We start from the raw sequence: 23423 nt of genomic DNA on the forward strand, positions 1-23423 counted from the left end.
TCAATATTTAAAAATATGGGATAAAATATGTTATTTGATTACTAAATTAAAAAAATTAGACTAAATAAATTGAGTTGATGATTAAGTAATAACCAAAAATAATAAATTCTGATGCCTCTAACATTTTTCATATATTTATATATAAAAATGATTTTTTTACACGAAATATTTTTGATAGCGATACATATATAAATATGGAACGACCACATATTCACTTCTGACTTCAAGCTAAGTCTCAAAGTGGTCCCTGAAGTTACACTCGTGCCTCATAGTAGTCCCTGAACTTAATAGTTACCCATATTCGTCCCTGAAGTTGCACTCCGGGACTCACTCGTCCTTTCGGCACAATTTGCTCATCTGGCGCCACCGGAAAGTTGATATGGACTAGAGGGTGACACGCTGGCAAAGCTAAAACGATGTAGTATTAGAGGTGGTGCGTAAATGCCATAAAACGACGTCGTTTCACTCTAAAATTGCTTTTGAAGAATCCTCCCTCAAACTTCAGGGACCACTTTGTTTGCACTTTGGAAGGCGAGTGTAATGGTGCGAGGGAGAATAAAAAATCGCAAGATGAGGAAGGAAGATACAGTGAAGCTGATTAGCACTGAGGGTTTCGAATTCTTTGTTTATAAGGAAGCTGCTATGGTTTCACAGACCATACACAACATGCTTACCTCTCCAGGTTGCTCATATTTCCATCCTGGTTAATAATTCTTCCATTTGTGCTATGAAATTAGGGTTCCACTCATTTCACTCTTCTGATCGTATTGATAGGGAGTTTTGCTGAGAGGCAGCACGACGAGGTTACCTTCCTTGAGATCAGCACCACCATTCTTGAGAAGATTTGCTAGTATTTTTACTGCCATCTCTAATTCGTGAGGTATTTACTCCTTTTTTGAGAGGCATGTGTTCGTGACTTCATGAAATCTAATGTGAATTTTGTTGAATGAGAGGTTTTCGCGAATTTTGTGGTAGTGTATCCGAAGCTACCTATATTCAAAAATTTTGTATATGCTATGGATTTTTAGATTTGTGATCCTTGGTTTTATCGTTGAAAAATGTCAACGCAAGGTTTTGGGGGGAAATTTTGTGTTATTAGGGAATTTAAATTATTAACACTCCCTTTACATGACTGATGAGCAGATAATTTATACCCTTTTGGCATTATTTTTAGGTAGTTTTTAGTATATTTTAGTTACATTTTATTATATTTTTATTAGTTTTTATTCAAAAATCACATTTCTTGGCTTTACTATGAGTTTTTGTATTCTTTTGTAATTTCAGGTATTTTCTGGCTGAAATTTACGGACTTGAGCAAAAATCTGATTTAGAGGCTGAGAAAGGACTGCAGATGCTGTTGGATTCTGACCCTCCTGCACTCGAAATGGATTTTCTAGAGCCACAGAAGCCCAATTGGTGCGCTCTCAATTGCGTTGGAAAGTAGACATCTTGGGCTTTCCAGCAATATATAATAGTCCATACTTTGCATGAAATTTGATGGCCCAAACTGGTGTTAAAAGCCAGCCAAAAACTTTCTGGCGTAAAATGCCAGAACTGGCATACTTTTCGGCGTTAAATGCCCATTTTGGCACCCAGGGTGGCGTTTAACTCCAATATGAGGCATATGCACGTGGAAGCTTGAAAGCTCAGCCCAAACACTCACCAAGTGGGCCCGGAAGTGGAATTTTGCACTATCTACACCTAGTTACTCATTTTCTGTAACTCTAAGTTACTAGTTTAGTATAAAAACTACTTTTAGAGATTCATTTAGCACCTCATGACATTTTTACACTTCATTTGTATCTTCTACAGCATGAGTCTCTAAACCCTATAGGTGGGGGTGAGGAGCTCTGCTGTGTTTCAATGGATTAATGCAATTACTACTGTTTTCTATTCAATCACGCTTAATTCTATTCTAAGATACTCACTCGTACTTCAATATAGAGAATATGATGATCCGTGACACTCATCATTATCTTCAACCTATGAACGTGTGCCTGACAACGACTCCCGTTCTATCTGAGCTCAACGTAGTTATTGGGCGACAGCTTGAGTGCGTATCTCTTGGGTTTCTAATCTACGGACCGAGTCCGGGGGTTAGTACCTTCATGGTATAGGCTAGAATCATTGGCAGCAATCCTGGGATCCGGAAAGTCTAAACCTTGTCTGTGGTATTCCGAGTAGGATCCGGGAGGGGATGACTGTGACGAGCTTCAAACTTGCGAATGTTGGGCGCAGTGGCAGTGTGCAAAAGGACAAGGGTCCTATTCCGGCGCTAGCAGAAACCGACAGATGATTAGCCGTGCGGTAGCTGTACTTGGTATTTGTCATCCGAGACGAGAAATCCGATAGTTGATTAGCCGTGCAGACATCGTACCTGGTATTTTTCATCCGAAAGGATCATACAGCTTGCCATTGAAGGAAGCCATGCGTGTTTGGAGAAGAAGACAGTAGAAAAGCAGAGATTCAGACGACAAAGCATCTTTGGAACCTCAACCTGTTCCTCATTATTGAATCACAAGTACCTTTTAATTCATGTTATTTACTTTTCATAACAAAATCATTTTTATCATTAATCTCCTGACTAAGATTTACAAAATAACCATAGCTTGCTTCAAGCTGGTAATCTCCGTGGGATCGACCCTTACTCATGTAAGGTATTACTTGTACGACCCAGTACACTTGCTGGTTAGTTGTGCGGAATTGTGAAAAGTGTAATCACAATTTCGTGCACCAAGTTTTTGGCGCCGTTGCCGGGGATTGTTCGAGTTTGGACAACTGACGGTTTATTTTGTTGCTTAGATTAGAAAAAATTTATCTTTTTGATTTAGAGTCACTATAATTGCATCTTCTATTATTGTTTTTGGTTAAAATTTTAAAATCCTTGTTTTCCTTTTTCTAGATTTTTTCGAAATTTTCTATATAAAAAAAAACTAATAATTGAGTCTTTTGTTTGAGTTTAGTTTCATGTTTTAAGTTTGGTATCAATTCTTCATATTTTTAATTATATGTTCCTTGTTCTTTCTTAATTTTCAAGTTGTTCTTGTTTATTTTCCTTATTTGACCTTTAGTTTTTCTTGTTTTGTGTCTTTCCTTGTTTTTCTTCTGCAATTTCGAATTATTAGTGTCCAAAGTATAAAAATTTTTAAGTTTGGTGTCCTTTGTGTTTTTATTTTCTTAAAGATTTCCAAAATTTGTTCTTGGTGTTCATCTTGACATTCAAAGTTTTCTTGTTTGTTTTCTTTGTTTTGATCTAAAAATTCTAAGTTTTGTGTCATTTTATTGTTTTTCTCTTTCCTCATTAAATTCAAAAATATCTTTTCTCTTTATTTTAATTGAATTTTCGAATTTTACTTTTAAAAATTCAGATTTTTATTTTAAAAATTCAAATTTTTATTTATTTTATCTTATCTCAATTTTAAAATTTCAAAATTCAAATCTTTTTTCAAAAAAAATCATATCTTTTTCAAAATCTTATCTTATCTTATTTCAAATTCATATTTCAAATTTCAATTAAATCCCAAAATTCAAAATTCAAAATTCAAATTTTAAATTTAAAATTTTAAAAATCAAACATTTTCAAAAGTTAAATCTTTTTCAAATCTTTATCTTATACTGTTGACTTTTTCAAAATTCAAAATTCAAAATTTAAAATTTAAAATTCAAATCTCAAATTTCAAACTTCAAATTTTAAAATTTAAAATTCAAAACTTTTTAATTAAAAACCTATCTTCTTTTAAATTCCTTATCTTCTCTTACCTAACTTATCTTATCTTTTCTAATCTCAAATCCTAAAATTAAATCTTTTTCAAGTCTTTTCTCTTATTTATTTTCTTACAAATATCTTTAATTTTAAGACATATCTTTTTCAAAACTTCCTAATCACTTTCTCTCTGTTCATTTTTCGAAAATCCTCACCCAAAAATTTTCAATTCTTTTTAATTAATTAATTAATTTAGTTTTCCAATTTCGTTTATTTCTTTTTCTTTTTTTATTTATTTTCAAAACTTGCATCATTTTATTTATTTACTTTATTTTTAATTTCGTTAAATTAAAAAAAACGGGAATAAAATTTTTATTCACAATCCACATCATCTCCCTTTCTCCATTATGGACCTAAGTGGAAATGAACAGTCCAGAAGGACTCTGGAGTCATATGCTAACCCCACTACTGCCTCATATGGGAGTAGTATCTGTATACCCCCTATCAGAGCCAGCAGTTTTGAGCTAAACCCTCAGCTCATTATCATGGTGCAGCAAAATTGCCAGTATTCCGGTCATCCACAGGAAGAATCTACTGAGTTTCTGGCACAGTTCTTACAAATTGCTGACACAGTACGTGATAAGGAAGTAGATCAGGATGTCTACAGATTATTACTGTTTCCATTTGCTGTAAAAGATCAAGCTAAGAGGTGGTTAAACAGCCAACCTACAGCAAGCATAAGAACATGGAAACAGTTATCAGACAAATTCTTGAATCAATATTTCCCTCCAAAAAGGATGACACAGCTAAGGCTGGACATCCAAGGCTTTAAACAAGAGGATAATGAATCCCTTTATAATGCCTGGGAAAGGTACAGAGGGATGCTAAGAAAATGCCCCTCTAAAATATTTTCAGAATGGGTACAGTTAGACATCTTTTACTATGGGCTTACAGAAAAGGCCCAAATGTCTCTAGACCACTCAGCTGGTAGATCTATACATATGAGAAAGACAATTAAAGAGGCTCAAGAGCTCATTGATACAGTTGCTAAAAATCAATATCTATACTTAAGTGGTGGGTCCTCCATGAAATAAAGAAGCTAATGTAGTACCCACTGAACTTAGTCCTCAGGAACAAGTCGCTAAACTCAATCAGCAATTGCTTGTTATAACAAAACAGTTAGCAGAATTTAAAGAGATGCTGCAAGAAACCAAAGATGCTAATGAGAATATGGAAAAACACTTGAATCAGACAAGACAGCAGCTATCTAAATAGATAACAGAAGAATGCCAAGCTGTTCAATTAAGGAGTGAGAAGACATTGAATGTCTTAATTCAAAGCAATAGAAAGCCAAGAAAGAAACAAATGATAGAGGATGACCAAACCACTGTCCAAAATCCCTCTGAGGACAGCAAGAGCCCAGAGAAGAATGATTCTAGCATTCAAACGCCAGAGAATGGTAAGAAAGTGGCGTTAAACGCCCAAGGGATGGCCAGTTCTGGCGTCCAAACGCCAGAAAAGGGTGGCAATCTGGCGTTAAACTCCCATTCAGCACCCAATTCTGGCGTTCAAATGCCAATAAGGGATCAGACACCTGTAAGTGCTGATAACAACCCCCATAAGCAGGCTTCCCCAACCACTTCTGTAGGAAATAAACCTGCAGCAACTAAGGTTGAAGAATACAAAGCCAAAATGCCTTATCCTCAGAAACTCTGCCAAGTGGAATAGGATAAACAATTTGCCCACTTTGCAGACTATCTCAGGACTCTTGAAATAAAGATTCCGTTTGCAGAGGCACTTAAGCAAATACCCTCTTATGCTAAGTTCATAAAAGAGATCTTAAGTCATAAGAAGGATTGGAGAGAAACTGAAAAAATTTTCCTTACTGAAGAATGCAGTGCAGTCATTCTGAAAAGCTTACTAGAAAAGCTTAAAGATCCCGGAAGCTTTATGATACCATGCACATTAGAGGGTGCTTATACCAAGACAGATCTATGTGATATTGGGGCAAGTATCAATCTAATACCTGCATCCACTATCAAAAAGCTTGGTTTGACTGATGAAGTTAAACCAACCCGGATATGCCTTCAACTTGCTGATGGCTCCATTAAGATTCCATCAGACGTAATTGAAGACATGATTGTCAAGGTTGGGCCATTTGCCTTTCCCACTGACTTTATAGTGCTGAAAATGGAGCAGCATAAGAGAGCTACTCTCATCCTAGGAAGATCATTTCTAGCAACTGAATGAACCCTCATTGACGTCCAAAAAGGGGAGATAACTCTGAGAGTCAATGAGGATGAGTTCAACTTGAATGCTGTCAAAGCTATGCAGCATCCAGACACATCAAAAGATTGCATGAGCACTGACATTATTGACTCCCTAGTAGAAGAAGTCAATATGACTGAGAGTCTCAAATCAGAGCTAGAGGATATTTTTAAAGATGTTCAGCCTGATTTGGAGGAACTAGAGAAAACAGAAGAACCTCTGAAAACTCCTCAGGAAAAGGAGAAGCCTCCTAAACTCGAGCTCAAGCCACTACCACCATCTCTGAAATATGCATTTTTGGGAGAAAATGACACTTTTCCCGTGATCATAAGCTCTACTTTAGAGCCACAGGAAGAGAAAGCACTAATTCAGATGCTAAGGACACACAAGACAGCTCTTGGGTGGTCCATAAGAGATCTTAAGGGCATTAGCCCAGCCAGATGCCTACACAAGATCCTATTGGAGGATGATGCTAAGCCAGTGGTTCAACCACAGAGGCGGCTGAATCCAGTCATGAAGGAGGTGGTGCAGAAAGAGGTCACTAAGTTACTAGAGGCTGGGATTATTTATCCCATTTCTGATAGCCCCTGGGTGAGCCCTGTCCAAGTTGTCCCCAAGAAGCGAGGCATGACAGTGGTTCATAATGAAAAAATGAACTGGTTCCTACAAGAACAGTTACAGGGTGGCGTATGTGTATTGACTACAGAAGGCTCAATACAGCCACCAGAAAGGATCATTTTCCTTTACCATTCATAGACCAGATGCTAAAGAGACTAGCAGGTCATGAATACTACTGATTCAGGTTACAACCAAATTGCAGTAGATCCTCAGGACCAAGAGAAAATAGCATTCACATATCCTTTTAGAGTATTTGCCTACAGAAGGATGCCATTTGGTCTGTGCAATGCACCTGCAACCTTTCAGAGGTGCATGCTTTCTATCTTCTCTAATATGGTAGAGAAATTTCTGGAAGTCTTCATGGATGACTTCTCAGTATTTGGAGACTCATTTAGCTCCTGTCTTGACCATCTAGCACTTGTTCTGAAAAGGTGCCAAGAGACTAACCTAGTTTTAAACTGGGAAAAATGTCACTTTATGGTGACTGAAGGAATTGTCCTTGGGTACAAAATTTCAAACAAGGGGATAGAGGTGGATTAAGCTAAGGTAGAGGTAATTGAAAAATTACCACCACCTGCCAATGTTAAGGCAATCAGAAGCTTTTTGGGGCATGTAGGATTCTATAGGAGGTTTATAAAGAATTTTTCAAAAATTACAAAATCTCTGAGCAATCTGATAGCTGCTGACACACCATTTGTATTTGACAAAGAGTGTCTGCAGGCGTTTAAAACTCTGAAAGCTAAGCTGGTCACAGCACCAGTCATTTCTGCACCAGACTGGACATTACCATTCGAACTAATGTGTGATGCCAGCGACCATGCCATTGGTGCAGTATTGGGACAGAGGCATAACAAGCTGCTGCACGTCATTTACTATGCTAGCCGTGTTTTGAATGACGCACAGAAGAATTACACAACCACGGAAAAGGAGCTGCTTGTAGTGGTTTATGCGATTGACAAGTTCAGATCTTACTTAGTAGGATCAAAAGTGATTGTGTACACTGACCATGCTGCTCTAAAATATCTCCTCACAAAGCAGGATTCAAAACCCAGACTCATAAGATGGGTGTTGCTTCTACAAGAGTTTGATATAGAAATAAGAGACAGAAAAGGTACAGAGAACCAAGTAGCTGATCACCTGTCCCGGATAGAACCAGTAGTAGGAGCGTCCCTCCCTTCTACTGAGATCTCTGAAACCTTTTCGGATGAGCAACTCTTTGCCATTCAGTAAGTACCATGGTTTGTAGACATTGCAAACTATAAAGCTGTGAGATTCATACCCAAGGAGTACAGTAAGCAGCAAACAAAAAAATTAGTTACTGATGCAAAGTACTACTTGTGGGATGAACCATATCTCTTTAAGAGGTGTGCAGACGGAATGATCCGTAGATGTGTGCCTAGAGAAGAGGCGCAGAAGATCCTATGGCATTGCCATGGATCATAATATGGAGGACATTTTGGAGGTGAGCGAACAGCCACAAAGGTTTCCCAATGTGGCTTCTACTAGCCTACTCTCTATAGAGACTCCCGAGAGTTTGTACGTAACTGTGACAGTTTCCAGAGAGCTGGTAATCTGCCTCACGGTTATGCCATGCCTCAGAAAGGGATCTTAGAGATTGAGTTGTTTGATGTATGGGGTATTGACTTCATGGGACCTTTCCCACCATCATATTCAAACACTTATATTCTAGTGGTAGTAGACTATGTATCTAAATGGGTAGAAGCAATTGCAACACCCACTAATGATACTAAGACAGTAATAAAGTTCTTCCAAAAGCATATCTTCAGCAGGTTCGGTGTCCCTAGGATACTGATCAGTGATGGAGGCACTCATTTTTGCAATAAACAGCTTGACTCTGCTCTGGTCAGATATGGAATTAACCATAAAGTGGCAACTCCATATCATCCATAGACAAATGGGCAGGCTGAAGTATCGAATAGAGAACTAAAACGAATCCTGGAATGGACTGTAAGTACCTGTAGAAAGGATTGGGCAAGAAGTCTGGATAATGCTCTGTGGGCATACAGAACCGCATTCAAGACTTCGATAGGGACCTCTCCATACCAGGTTGTGTATGGAAAAAACTGTCATCTACCAGTGGAACTGGAACACAAAGCCTATTTGGCAACCAGGTTCCTAAACCTTGATGCTAAGGTAGCTGGAGAAAAGAGATTACTCCAATTGAATGAGCTGGAGGAGTTCATACTCAATGCTTTCAAAAATGCTAAAATCTACAAGGAGAAAGCAAAAAGATGGCATGACAAAAGGCTGTCATCTAGAGTCTTTGAGCCAAGACAGAAGGTCCTGCTGTTTAACTCTAGGCTCAGATTGTTCCCTGGGAAGTTGAAATCCCGATGGAAGGGACCATATGTGATTACAAGTGTGTCACCATATGGTTATGTAGAGCTCCAGGATATTGACTCTGACAAAAAGTTCATTGTTAATGGACAGAGAGTCAAACATTATCTTGAAGGCAACGTTGAGCACTAATGCTCAAAACTGAGACTAAATTAAAAAGCTCAATAAAAGTCCAGCTAAAGACATTAAAGAAGCGCTTATTGGGAGGCAACCCAATCTTATTTATCCATGCTAATTACTTTTTTATTTCATTTTCCATTGTTAGTTTAGGTTGATGATCATGTGAAGTCATAAAAACAGCTGCAGAATTAAAGCAAAATCAAAAATAGCATAAAAAACAGCACACCCTGGAGGACAGGCTTACTGGCATTTAAGGATAGTAGAATGGGAGTTTAACGCCCATGCAGGCAGCATTCTGGGTGTTTAACGCCAGAAATGGCAGCATTCTAGGCGTTCAGAAAAATGCCCAGTAAAGGAGGAATCCTGGCGTTTAACGCCAGCCAGGGTATCTGGCTGGGCGTTAAACGCCCAACTAGGCAGTCCAGTGGGCGTTAAATGCCAGAATGGATAGCATTCTGGGCGTTTAACGCCAGGATGACACAAGGGAGGTAATTTTGTTTCCAATTCGATTTTTTTTTCAATTTTTCATGTTTTAATTCATAATTTTTGCATCAAACATCTTTTAAACGTTCATCTTTCAATTTCTATTTTCAAATATTAATAATCTTTCCAATTCTTTTTAATTCTCTTTTTAATTCTTTTCAACTCCTTCCAAAACGTTTTTAAAACTTACATATCTTTTCAAATCCTTTTCAACTCTTCTTAATTTTTCTTGCATACGGTAATAAGTTTTCAAAATTAATTGCATCATTCTTCTTCTACTCCCTTCTATCTTATTTTGCTCGAGGACGAGCAAACCTTTTAAGTTTGGTGTGGAAAAAGCTCTGCTTTCTATTTTTCCATAACCATTAATGGCACCTAAGGCTAGAGAAACCTCTAGGAAGAGAAAAGGGAAGGAAGTTGCTTCCAACTCCGAGTCATGGGAGAAGGAGAGATTCATCTCAAAAGCCCATCACTAGAAAGAGGATGGAGCAAACAAGAGAGTCCACTCATGGACCTCACCAAGAGCACTCCATCATCCTCCTTGAAATCAGAGAGGACCAAAGACCATGAGGGAAGAGCAACAAAAGGCAAGGAAGAGACATAGAGGAGCTCAAGCACTCCATAGTATCTTCAAGAAGAACTAGCCGCCATCACTAAGGTGGACCCGTTCTTTAATTTCCTTGTTCTTATTTTTCTATTTTTCGAATTCTATGCTTTATGTTTTGTCTATGTTTGTGTCTTTATTACATGATCATTAGTGTTTAGTGTCTATGTCTTAAAGCTATGAATGTCCTATGAATCCTTCACCTTTCTTAAATGAAAAATGTTTTTAATTGCAAAAGAACAAGAAGTACATGGATTTTGAATTTTATCTTGAAATTAGTTTAATTATTTTGATGTGGTGGCAATACTTTTTGTTTTCTGAATGAATGCTCGAACAGTGCATATTTTTTAATTTGTTGTTCATGAATGTTAAAATTGTTGGCTCTTGAAAGAATAATGAAAAAAGAAAAATGTTATTGATAATATGAAAAATCATAAAATTGATTCTTGAAGCAAGAAAAAGCAGTGAAAAACACAAAATCTTGCGAAAAAAATTAGCGAAAAAAAAAGAGAGAAAAAGAAAGAAAAAGAAAAAGCAAGCAGAAAAAGCCAGTAACCCTTTAAACCAAAAGGCAAGGGTAAAGAGGATCCAAGGCTTTGAGCATTAATGGATAGGAGGGCCCAAAGGAATAAAATCCTAGCCTAAGCGGCTAAATCAAGCTGTCCCTAACCATGTGCTTGTGGCGTGAAGGTGTCAAGTGAAAAAGCTTGAGACTAAGCGGTTAAAGTCGTGGTCCAAAGAAAAAAGAGTGTGCTTAAGAGCTCTGGGAACCTCTAACTGGGGACTCTAGCAAAGCTGAGTCACAATCTAAAAAGGTTTACCCAGTTATGTGTCTGTGGCATTTATATATCCGGTGGTAATATTGAAAAACAAAATGCTTAGGGTAATGGCCAAGACTCATAAAGTAGCTATGTTCAAGAATCAACATACTGAACTAAGAGAATCAATAACACTATCTGAATTATGAGTTCCTATGGATGCCAATCATTCTGAACTTCACAGGATAAAGTGAGATGCCAAAACTGTTCAGAAGCAAAAAGCCACTAGTCCCGTGATAAACCCATATTTTATGATATATTTTGTGCTTAATTTGAGTTATTTATTCAATCCTTCACCCACTTATTCATATTAATTGCATGGTTTTATTTTCCCTTCCTTATTATGTGATGTATGTGAAAAACATGTTTCCTATGCTTTAAAATTAATTATTTTAATTACCTTTATTTCCATTCGATGCCGTGATTAGTGTGTTGAGTAGTTTCAGATCTTCTAAGGCAGGAATGACTTAAAGGATGAAAAAGGAAACATACAAAAATGGAAGGAAAGCACAAAATGGAGTTTCTAAAGAAACTGGCATCCACACGATCGCATGGGCGATGCGGACGCATGCCAAGCGCGAATCAACAGCGACGCGGCCGCATGACTAACGCGACCACGCGCCTTAAGCAAAACACATATGACGCGGCCGCATGACTGACGCGACCGCGTGACAAGAAAAGCTCCGAATGACGCGACCACGTGACCCACGCACCAGAAATTGCAGAAAACGCTCCCAGCGAATTCTGAAGCCCTTTTTGGCCCAAATCCAAGTTCAGAAGGCATAGACCAGAGGTTATGAAGTGAGGGAATGCATCCATTCAGGGAGAGCTCACCAATTTAGTTACTTCTCATGATTTAGATTTAGATTTGAGAGAGGTTCTCTCTTCTCTCTCTCTCTTAGGATTTAGGATTTCTCTTAATTTTAGGAGTGACTCTCGATCCCAGATTTAATGTTCCTTTACTTTAAGCTTCCCTTTCACTTTTATTCATTCCATTACTTTTGTTGATTATTTACTTTTACCATTTAATTTATGAATTCTTCTATGTTCCAGATTATTTGAATTAATGCTATTTGAGGTATTTTAGTTTATTATTGCTTTCTTTTATTTATGTCACCATTGCTTTCAATCTGAAGACATTTTTATTCCAGCAAATTTACTTTTTCCCTTTTGGTCTTGGTTAAGAAATTAGTAACTAATTTGGACTTCCGATTTCTCATACCTTGCCAAAAGTTTATTTTACAGTTATTTATTTATTTTTAATTGCCATTTAAATTATTTGTCATATTTGTTCCTCATTCTTGAAACCCCAATTTTACAATCTCCATAACCAATAATAAGAACATACTTTCCTGCAGTTCCTTGAGAAGACGACCCGAGGTTTGAATACTTCGGTTAACAATTTATTTAGGGGTTTGTTACTTGTGACAACCAAAACGTTTGTACGAAAGGACTTTTGAAGGTTTAGAAACTATACTTGCAACGAGGATTTATCCGCAATTTTCTAGACCACGCAAAAGTTCCTCTCGTCAAAATGGCGCCGTTGCCGGGGAACTGCTAACGTGTGCCTTATTGTTGGTTATTGTAAATATTTTTCTTTTACTTGTTTATTTATTTCTGGAATTCGTACTAGAACAAGTAGAAGAAGCTGTCATTACGCAAGAAGAAGAGTTGGTTGAAGATCTAGGAGATGCTGAACCTCCATGGGAATTCAGAGCTGAGGAGAACTCCGTCAAGGACGTTACAGTTGATGCTAAGGAGGACAGTGCACAATCCCCAAGGCAAGTCGTTTATGAAGAACTAGACGGAATAACCCAGGACACAAATTCCCTTGATGATGATAGTCACAAGTCAAGTTCTCTTAGTAATGAACTTGCATCCGCGAGTGAATTATCCGAGATCGAAGAATCTTCCCCAAATGAATACGAAGATGATGCAGAGGTAGATTTCTCTTAACCTCCAATCTATGACTCGAGTGATGAGGAAGACACAGAAGACTTTGACCAGGACACAGATGCATTTGAAGAACCTTGCAGAGAAGTGGAGGAATTCACAGAAGAGCACAAGGGAGTAGAACTTACAGAACCACCAGAAACACCTACCCCAAGGCCATTACCACCCAATACAAGCTTCAAGTGGGTACAATCCTTAACCTTTAACTTTACTTTTTCACTTGAATACGGTTTGCTTGAAACAGATGGCCAGCTTAGAGCTCTCTGCGGCTTTAAGAGTAAGAGGGAAATGGCTCGTACTCAGAGCTGGTGCACAAGGTTCAATAAGGTTCTACGCTTCAACTTGAAGTGCACGGATTGGTATCATGTTCAATTGAATGGATCTCGGAAAATGTTTGGTCACCATGGTGAGAATCTACTTTCTAAACCGCCCGGATGGAAAAGTATAGATCAAGACGGAGGCGGATTTAAAAGCAAAGTTTGGGATCCTGGAATCTATTCCGACACTCGTCATTCCGGGAGCCTAAAAATTTGTTTGAAGCTGCTCAGGAGCTTTACATGCCTAGTTTGGGACCCCGGAGGCTATTGGCATTCCAAGCATTGGTGGAGATTTTTAGATAAATTTAAACATAAGCCGCCATAACAGGAAGCCCCTCCAATGTCCAACTTAAGGACTTTAACTAAAAGTGCTAGGTGGGAGACAACCCACCATGGTATGATCGTTCATTTTTCAATTTTTATTTCGTTTTGTTTGTTTTCAAGTTTTATTTTATTTTATAATATTGAACCTGGAATTTTGCATCGCATTCATATTAATCATTGCATTCTGCATACTGCATAAAAAAATAGTGCGCGACGCGACCGCATCACTCATGCGATCGCGTCATATTGCGGAAAACACCACCCACGCGATCGCGTCATCCACGCGGCCGTCTGACTTGGAGATCGGCGTAAAGATCCAACGTCCAGAAAGTTAGGCTGGAATCGTGCGGCGATTGTGCGTTTCGCACAAATGACCCACGCGATCGCGTCACCCACGCGATCGCGTCCCTTGCACACAACCAATCCCACGCGACCGCGTTGCATGGATTGCACGAACACCCCAAAGGAGACAGAGAGTTGCACTGAAACGACGCTGGATTCGTGCGTTTAGCACAAATCCCAGCGACATGATCGCATGCGCCAGGCGATCACGACATTCAATCTTTTTGCCCTCCATGCGATCGCATCACCCCCCATTTCGCTCCAGCCACGCGACCGCGTGCCCCACGCGGCCGCGTGGATTCAAATTTATAACCCCCCCAACCACACCTACCCCCTCCCTTCCCCTCTTACCCTATTACCCATCCCTTCTTTCCCCTGCCCCGAACAGCCGTGCCCACCACCGCCAGCCGCTGCGCCAGACGCCGTCACCACCACCCCCAGCCTCCTTTCTGCCCACTCTCCTTATTCGGCCTACCAGGTTCCGACGAACGCCACCTTTCTATCCTTAGTCGTTATTTCATTATTTTCTGTTTATGTTCATGTTTAGGCTAGTTAGATATGCATGTTGTAGTGGATTTTCGGTTGTTAGGTAGCCTAAGTTGTGGTTAGTGGATTTAGGCCTGTTTACTTGCACTGTTCATGTTTCTGTTTTATCAAATTTGCAATTTTGCTGTTGCTGTGATGTTTGTAATGTTCATATGCTGTGATTTCTTGTTTCATGCTGCTCTTTACACTGAATTTTCATGTTTATATTTCTTATATGTAATTGCAAGCTTAAATTTTAATTCATATGAACTATTTGATTGCTGTTTATTTTCTGGGACAATCCAATTTTAGTCAGAATGCTGCCCAAATTTCTGTAAAATATTTTCATTCATGTTTTGGTTTTGGCATTTTGAAATCTGCTTTCCTCTGCTTTACCCACACCCATTCATGAATGCCAGGCACGCATTCTTATTCTCTTTGATTTCCTGGTTCATATATTGCATTTTTTATATTTGATTCCAATTTTTGCTATTTCTATATCTATTTGAATCATCATCAACCTGTTTTCCTTGTTTGGTTATGAGTTACCTATCACTTCTAATTATGAATTCTTGTTACTTAGAAACTTATCCTTATGCCACTTATCTTAACCCATTTTTCATGAACTCACTAATTCTAATTTCCTGAAATCTTTTTTTTTTAATTCTAACCAAACTAACCTTTTAAAATCTTTTTTTTTCTGGTTTTTCACTTTCTTTTAACCCTCTAACCATGGCATACTGATAATTTTTCCTACTTAACATGCCTTCTATTACATTTTGGATTGTGAATTTTTTCTTTCGAACTTTTAACTCCTATACAATCCTTAATGCACATTTACTTCACTCATTTACCTCATTCTAATTCTCCTTTGCCACTTTGTGTTTCTTTTTACTATTTGCCTATTTATTTTTCTATTTTTATTATATCCTGGTTTTCTTTTTTTTGGATGTCAGATTCCCAGAGAAAGGGAAAAGGAAAGGCTACCACTGGCAAACGTAAAAGAGGAGAATCATCTATGTCTATCATAGATCTCATGCATGATGCCTCCTGGCGGGAGAAAAACTTCACCCCGTAGGAGAAGGCCGACCAGCTGCTCCCTGCTAATGACCTAGTGAAGTTTGCAAACCGATACTGTGAGCTGAAGTATCCGGTGTTTGCAAACTCCAGGAACCTATACCTGGAGAGGACTCTGAAGATCCCAGGAGAACTCCAGCAATACACCTCTGATCAGATCAAACAAAGAGGCTGGTTCTTTCTGGAGAGAAACCTGTCTGAGGTCAATGCATCTTGGGTAAGGAAATTCTACTACAATTACTTCAAGACTTCCCTAGATGCAGTGAACCTTAGGGGGAAGCAGATTCTGGTCACTGAAGAGGCAATTGAAGATGTTCTGAAGTTTCTGCCTAAATCTGATCAGCCGGATGGTTATCAGAAAGCTGAGGAAGACATGCGCTTTCTGAAGTTTGATTCGGATGCAGTCAAGGCCCGGATAGCCCTTGACCCGACCGTTTCTTGGATTATGGGTCAGAACACCACCATGCCCAAGGGAATCAAGCGGGCATACTTGAATGATGAGGCTCGGCTGTGGCATCAGATACTTAGCAACTTCATTATGCCGAGTACTCACGAGACAGACCTCCAGTCCTCACTGCTCCTGGTGACACTGCCACACCATCTGCCGGCCCCTCTTCCTCCACAGCTACACCTGCCACCACCACTGCACCTCCACCTGCCCCAGAACCCATCTATCACCTAGTGTACCGCCTGTTTCGACGGCTTGACCAGATGGAGCGTCGCAACAAGCGACGCTATGAGCACCTGAAGCTGATGATATGATCTGGTGACATCCCCTCCGAGCCTGACACACCATCCGAGGCATCTGAGGAGGAGGCGGATGCGCCCGAGGCTGCGCCTCATCCACAGCAGGAGGCAGCGCAGGCAGGCACCCAGCAGGCAGCACACCAGCAGGAGATCCCACATCAGATCCAGGCTACAGACTCCGAGATCCCTATCCAGTCAGCACCGCCTCTGCAGTAGCCAGATCCTCAGACCACCACCACAGAGACTCCAGCTACCCAGCCTTCCAATGATGACACCCCTTCACACCCTGCTTGAGTGAGCATCAGGGACGATGCTTCATTTTAAGTGTGGGGAGGTCGCCATCTCTGACGTATCATTTTGGTGAACCACTACAGACCCTTTTTCCTTTATTTTGACTATTTTCTTGTATTTTTTCTCTTTATTTTTCAGTACTTATACATTGCTATTTTCATGTATTTATACTCTATTTCTGCATTTTACATTTTTAGTTCATATTTTAGCCACTTAGTTTAGTTGCAATTCTAACTTATTAGTTATAGAAATTGTGGATTGATTAGTATAGTTTACCCTTTTTAGCATAAGATAACTCGGAATAGATTGAAAAGAAAAAGGAAGTAAACTAGAGACTTTAACAGAATCAAAACAACCCACACCTTGTATATATGGCATTACATGTTAGTTAATTAAACAACATTTCATCAAGGAGAAACACTAGAACTTTAAAGCCACCTTAAGTTTTACATTGAAAATAATGGGAATTTTTAACTAAACCTGCATGACATACATAAGTGATAAATGATTTTTGAGCTAGAGAACACATAGCCTGTGAGTTTTGAGCTTAATTGTATGGTTACATTCAAACCATAATTTTTATTCCTGTGTGTTCCGCCCTTCTTTTATATTCTGGTGTTCTTTACTTTGTTTTAATCTATATGTTCGATTATAGAATGTAGATACATACCAAGAGAGTGATTGAGGCCATTATTTGATTTTAGCTCACTTATCTCAAAATAGCCTACCTTTCACATCACCCTTGTTAGCCCCCTTGAGCCTTTAAATCCCTTTTATTCTATAAACCACATTACTAGCCTTAAGCAGAAAAATAAATTAAAAATCCCAAGTTGAATCCTTAGTTAGCTTAAGATAGAAAAGCATGTATAGTTTAAATGTGGAAAACCTATTGGGAACATGGATGATAAAAACAAAAAAGTAGAAAAATTGAAAAGAGATAAAATAATTCAAAATAAGAATTTTTGGGAAGCATGTGAAATCAAAATAATTAAATTACCATGTGCATATATAAAAAAAAGAAAAAAAATATTTTTAAAGTCTTTGAATAAAGGGGATACGAAAGAATTCCCCAATTGCAACAATAAAAGCAATGCACATGGAATAAAAATAAAAATTGAAACATGAGCATGTAACATCAAAAGTGGGAAAAGATGGGAAAATAGGTAAAGAAGTTTTGTTTTACTAAGTATGTATGTTAGGTGAGATCTTAGTCTAATTAAGGATTCACTTATTAGCTCACTTAGCCTTATACATATACCCTTACCTTTACCTTGGCCCCATTACAACCTTAATTAAAGACCTCATGATTTTTGGTATGTCTATATTCTATAATTGTTGATTGGTTAGATGAAGAACAAAGTTATAGAAAGAAAGAATAAAATGAAGAATAGAGTGATTAACCCAATAAACACTGAGTGATTAGAGAGTAAACACAAAATCCAGTGAGGGTTCAATAGCTCATTAACTTTAAATTGTTAATTGTCTTGCAAGTTTTTAAAATGTTTCCATCTCCCATCTCAATTGTAAAGGCACTTTATCACTATCTAAGGCTTGGCTATATATATATACATGACTCCTTGAGAATGTGAATTAATTTAACTACATGCAAGCTTTATATTCAAGTGAATAAAAATTAGAATTGCATGATGCATCATTCATCTAGGTAGTTTCATTTAGATTAAATTGCATTGCATGACATTCCACCACTTTAACCCTACTTTTTACCTTGGATTTAGCATGAGGACATGCTATTGTTTAAGTGTGGAGAGGTTGATAAACCCATATTTTATGATATATTTTGTGCTTAATTTGAGTGATTTATTCAATCCTTCACCCACTTATTCATATTAATTGCATGATTTTACTTTCCCTTCCTTATTATGTGATGTATGTGGAAAATATGTTTCCTATGCTTTAAAATTAATTATTTTAATTACCTTTATTTCCATTCGATGTCGTGATTAGTGTGTTGAGTAGTTTCAGATCTTCTAAGGCAGGAATGACTTAAAGGATGAAAAAGGAAACATACAAAATTGGAAGGAAAGCACAAAATGAAGTTTCTAAAGAAACTGGCATCCACGCGATCGCATGGGCGACGCGGACGCATGCCAAGCGCGAATCAACAGCGACGCGGCCGCATGACTGACGCGACCGCGTGACAAGAAAAGCTCCGAATAATGCGACCGCGTGACCCACGCGGACGCGTGACAGAGGACACGCACCAGAAATTGCAGAAAACGCTCCTAGCGAATTCTGAAGCCCTTTTTGGCCCAAATCTAAGTCCAGAAGGCATAGACCAGAGGTTATGAAGTGAGGGAATTCATCCATTCAGGGAGAGCTCGCCAATTTAGTTACTTCTCATGATTTAGATTTAGTTTTGGGAGAGGTTCTCTCCTCTCTCTCTTAGGATTTAGGATTTCTCTTAATTTTAGGAGTGACTCTCGATCCCAGGTTTAATGTTCCTTTACTTTAAGCTTCCCTTTCACTTTTATTCATTCCATTACTTTAGTTGATTATTTACTTTTACCATTTAATTTATGAATTCTTCTATGTTCCAGATTATTTGAATTAATGCTATTTGAGGTATTTCAGTTTATTATTGCTTTCTTTTATTTATGTCACCATTGCTTTCAATCTGAAGACATTTTTATTCTAGCAAATTTACTTTTTCCTTTTTGGTCTTGGTTAAGAAATCAGTAACTAATTTGGACTTCCAATTTCTCATACCTTGCCAAAAGTTTATTTTACAGTTATTTATTTATTTTTAATTGCCATTTAAATTATTTTTCATATTTGTTCCTCATTCTTGAAACCCTAATTTTACAATCTCCATAACTAATAATAAGAACATACTTCCCTGCAGTTCCTTGAGAAGACGACCCGAGGTTTGAATACTTCGGTTAACAATTTATTTAGGGGTTTGTTACTTGTGACAACCAAAACGTTTGTACGAAAGGACTTTTGAAGGTTTAGAAACTATACTTGCAACGAGGATTTATCCGTAATTTTCTAGACCACGCAAAAGTTCCTCTCATCATCCCGCTCATCTAATTAAAACTAATCTTCATTGATGTTTTTGGAATTTATTGTATATTCTCTTCTTTTTATCCTATTTTGTTTTTAGTTGCTTGGGGACAAGCAACAATTTAAGTTTGGTGTTGTGATGAGCGGATAATTTATACCCTTTTTGGCATAGTTTTTAGTATATTTTAGTTACTTTTTATTATATTTTTATTAGTTTTTATTCAAAAATAACACTTCTGGACTTTACTATGAGTTTGTGTGTTTTTCTGTAATTTCAGGTATTTTCTAGCTGAAATTGATGGACCTGAGCAAAAATCTAATTCAGAGGCTGAGAAAGGACTGCAGATGTTGTTGGATTCTGACCCTCCTGCACTCGAAATAGATTTTCTGGAGCTACAGAAGCCCAATTGGCGCGCTCTCAATTGCGTTGGAAATTAAACATCTTGGGCTTTCCAGCAATAGATAATATTCTATACTTTATTTGAGATTTGATGGCCCAAACTGGCATTAAAAGCCAGCCTAAAACTTTCTGGCGTAAAACGCCAGAACTGGCATACTTTTCGGCGTTAAACGCCCATTTTGGCACCCAGGGTGGCGTTTAACTCCAATATGAGGCATATGCACGTAGAAGCTTGAAAACTCAACCCAAACACTCACCAAGTGGGCCCCAGAAGTGGAATATTGCACTATCTACACCTAGTTACTCATTTTCTATAACCCTAAGTTACTAGTTTAGTATAAAAACTACTTTTAGAGATTCATTTAACTCCTCATGACATTTTTACACTTCATTTGTATCTTCTACAGCATGAGTCTCTAAACCCCATAGGTGGGGGTGAGGAGCTCTTGTAAGGCCCACATCGGTTGGAGAGGGGAACGAAGCATGCCTTATAAGGGTGTGGATACCTCTCCCTAGCATGACGCGTTTTGACGAGTGAGTGTGGGGGGCTTTGGCCATCATCCCTATCATCAAAGGCAAAACCGTGAGGCCTTATGTGCCAAAGCGGACAATATCGTGCTAGCGGGTGGTCTGGGCTATTACAGATGGTATCAGAGCCAGAACCCGGATCGATGTGCCAGCGAGGGCGTTGGACTCCCTTAGGGGGGTGGATTGTAAGGCCCACATCGGTTGGAGAGGGGAACGAAGCATGCCTTATAAGGGTGTGGATACCTCTCCCTAGCATGACGCGTTTTGACGAGTGAGTGTGGGGGGCTTTGGCCATCATCCCTATCGTCAAAGGCAAAACCGTGAGGCCTTGTGTGCCAAAGCGGACAATATCGTGCTAGCGGATGGTCTGGGCTGTTACAGATGGTATCAGAGCCAGAACCCGGATCGATGTGCCAGCGAGGGCGCTAGACTCCCTTAGGGGGGTGGATTGTAATGCCCACATCGGTTGGAGAGGGGAACGAAGCATGCCTTATAAGGGTGTGGATACCTCTCCCTAGCATGACGCGTTTTGACGAGTGAGTGTGGGGGGCTTTGGCCATCATCCCTATCGTCAAAGGCAAAACCGTGAGGCCTTGTGTGCCAAAGCGGACAATATCGTGCTAGCGGGTGGTCTGGGCTGTTACAGATGGTATCAGAGCCAGAACCCGGATCGATGTGCCAGCGAGGGCGTTGGACTCCCTTAGGGGGGTGGATTGTAAGGCCCACATCGGTTGGAGAGGGGAACGAAGCATGCCTTATAAGGGTGTGGATACCTCTTCCTAGCATGACGCGTTTTGACGAGTGAGTGTGGGGGACTTTGGCCATCATCCCTATCGTCAAAGGCAAAACCGTGAGGCCTTGTGTGCCAAAGCGGACAATATCGTGCTAGCGGGTAGTCTAGGCTGTTACAGATGGTATCAGAGCCAGAACCCGGATCGATGTGCCAGCGAGGGTGCTGGACTCCCTTAGGGGGGTGGATTGTAAGGCCCACATCGGTTGGAGAGGGGAACGAAGCATGCCTTATAAGGGAGTGGATACCTCTCCCTAGCATGACGCGTTTTGACGAGTGAGTGTGGGGGGCTTTGGCCATCATCCCTATCGTCAAAGGCAAAACCGTGAGGCCTTGTGTGCCAAAGCGGACAATATCGTGCTAGCGGGTGGTCTGGGCTGTTACAGCTCTTCTGTGTTTCAATGGATTAATGCAATTACTACTGTTTTCTATTCAATCACGCTTGATTTTATTCTAAGATACTCACTCGTACTTCAATATAGAGAATATGATGATCCGTGACACTCATCATTATCCTCAACCTATGAACACGTGCCTGACAACCACTCTCGTTCTATCTGAGCTCAACGTAGTCATTGGATGACAGCTTGAGTGCGTATCTCTTAGGTTTCTAATCTACGGACTGAATCCGGGGGTTAGTACCTTCGTTGTATAGGCTAGAATCATTGGCAGCATTCCTGGGATCCGGAAAGTGTAAACCTTGTCTGTGATTTTCCGAGTAGGATCCGGGAGGGGATGACTGTGACGAGCTTCAAACTTGCGAATGTTGGGTGCAGTGACAGTGTGCAAAAGGACAGGGTCCTATTCCGACGCTAGTGGGAACCGACAGATGATTAGCCGTGCGGTAGCTGTACTTGGTATTTGTCATCCGAGACGAGAAATCCAATAGTTGATTAGTCGTGCAGACATCGTACCTGGTATTTTTCATCCGAGAGGATCATACAGCGTGCCATTGAAGGAAGCCATGCGTGTTTGGAGAAGAAGACAGTAGGAAAGCAGAGATTCAGACGACAATGCATCTCCGGAACCTCAACCTGTTCCTCATTACTGAATCATAAGTACCTTTTAATTCATGTTATTTACTTTTCATAACAAAATCATTTTTATCATTAATCTCCTGACTAAGATTTACAAGATAACCATAGCTTGCTTCAAGCCGGCAATCTCTGTGGGATCGACCCTTACTCACGTAAGGTATTACTTGGACGATCCAGTGCACTCGCTGGTTAGTTGTGCGGAATTGTGAAAAGTGTAATCACAATTTTGTGCACCAATGACCAGCTAAATTGTGATTTTGTTGTCCTGGTTTTAGTAGGGAATTTGATTTTTGCTTGGTGTCTATCACTGTGTGATCCTTCTATTAAGTAGGATGGATTCTCGACGAGCAAGGAGGTTTTTATTATGTTTAACTATTTGATTCTATAAAGCGGCCGTTTGAGTTTCATTTCTACTTCTTAGGTTTCAGACTGGATTCTTCATGTGTTAGAGTCTAGGGTTTTGCTGAATTCAGTGCTCCATCAAAGAGAGATTGTTTTACATGGTTTTATGTATCATGTGGTTGCACATTTCATTGTGTGCCCTTCTTTTATCATTTTACTTTCTCTTGTCATCTGTTTCAAATGACAAGAGAAAACTACTGGACAGCTTGAAAATTCGAGATACTATTAAAAAATCGTATTGCTAATTGAGTTGGCCCCTTTTTTTCTAACTGATGTTTTGGCCTCCTGCCCCCTTCTCTACTCTAACGAGCATCGATGTTAGTCTTTCTTATGTGTTGCAATGTAAGTTATACTTTCCTTTGGGAAGTAATTTAAAGCTCTGTAGCTCTAATATGAAATCTCTTAATTCATGCAATGTTATTTTCAGCAAAATAGTTCTACTGACTTGAATAGTGAAAATCTTGCAGCTGTTAGTAGGTAAAAGACAGAGTTTCCTATTGAATCTGAATTAACTTTGGAGCTAATGATGGCTGCTAATTACCTCTATACATGAGCATTTCTTAGGGGTAGTTGCTCTCCATTCTCATTGTAAGCCTTCATTATTCTCTTGGATTTAACAAGTTTATTATCTATAGTGGTTATTTTTGTTGACGTAGCATTTGTTTTCGGTGTTTTTATATCCACTGTCATTCAT

General features: G+C 39.2%; 1 protein-coding gene across 1 annotated transcript; it reads left to right on the forward strand.

Moving 5' to 3' along the window:
• On the forward strand, nt 411-23282 carry LOC107609479 (elongin-C-like). The gene is given in 4 exon segments (XM_016311469.2): nt 411-682; nt 775-875; nt 9952-9966; nt 23214-23282. Coding segments are annotated over 4 exon segments (327 nt in total). The 5' UTR covers nt 411-540.

The sequence above is a fragment of the Arachis ipaensis genome, chromosome B07, assembly GCF_000816755.2.
Source record: "Arachis ipaensis cultivar K30076 chromosome B07, Araip1.1, whole genome shotgun sequence".
NCBI classification, from domain to species: Eukaryota; Viridiplantae; Streptophyta; class Magnoliopsida; order Fabales; family Fabaceae; genus Arachis; species Arachis ipaensis.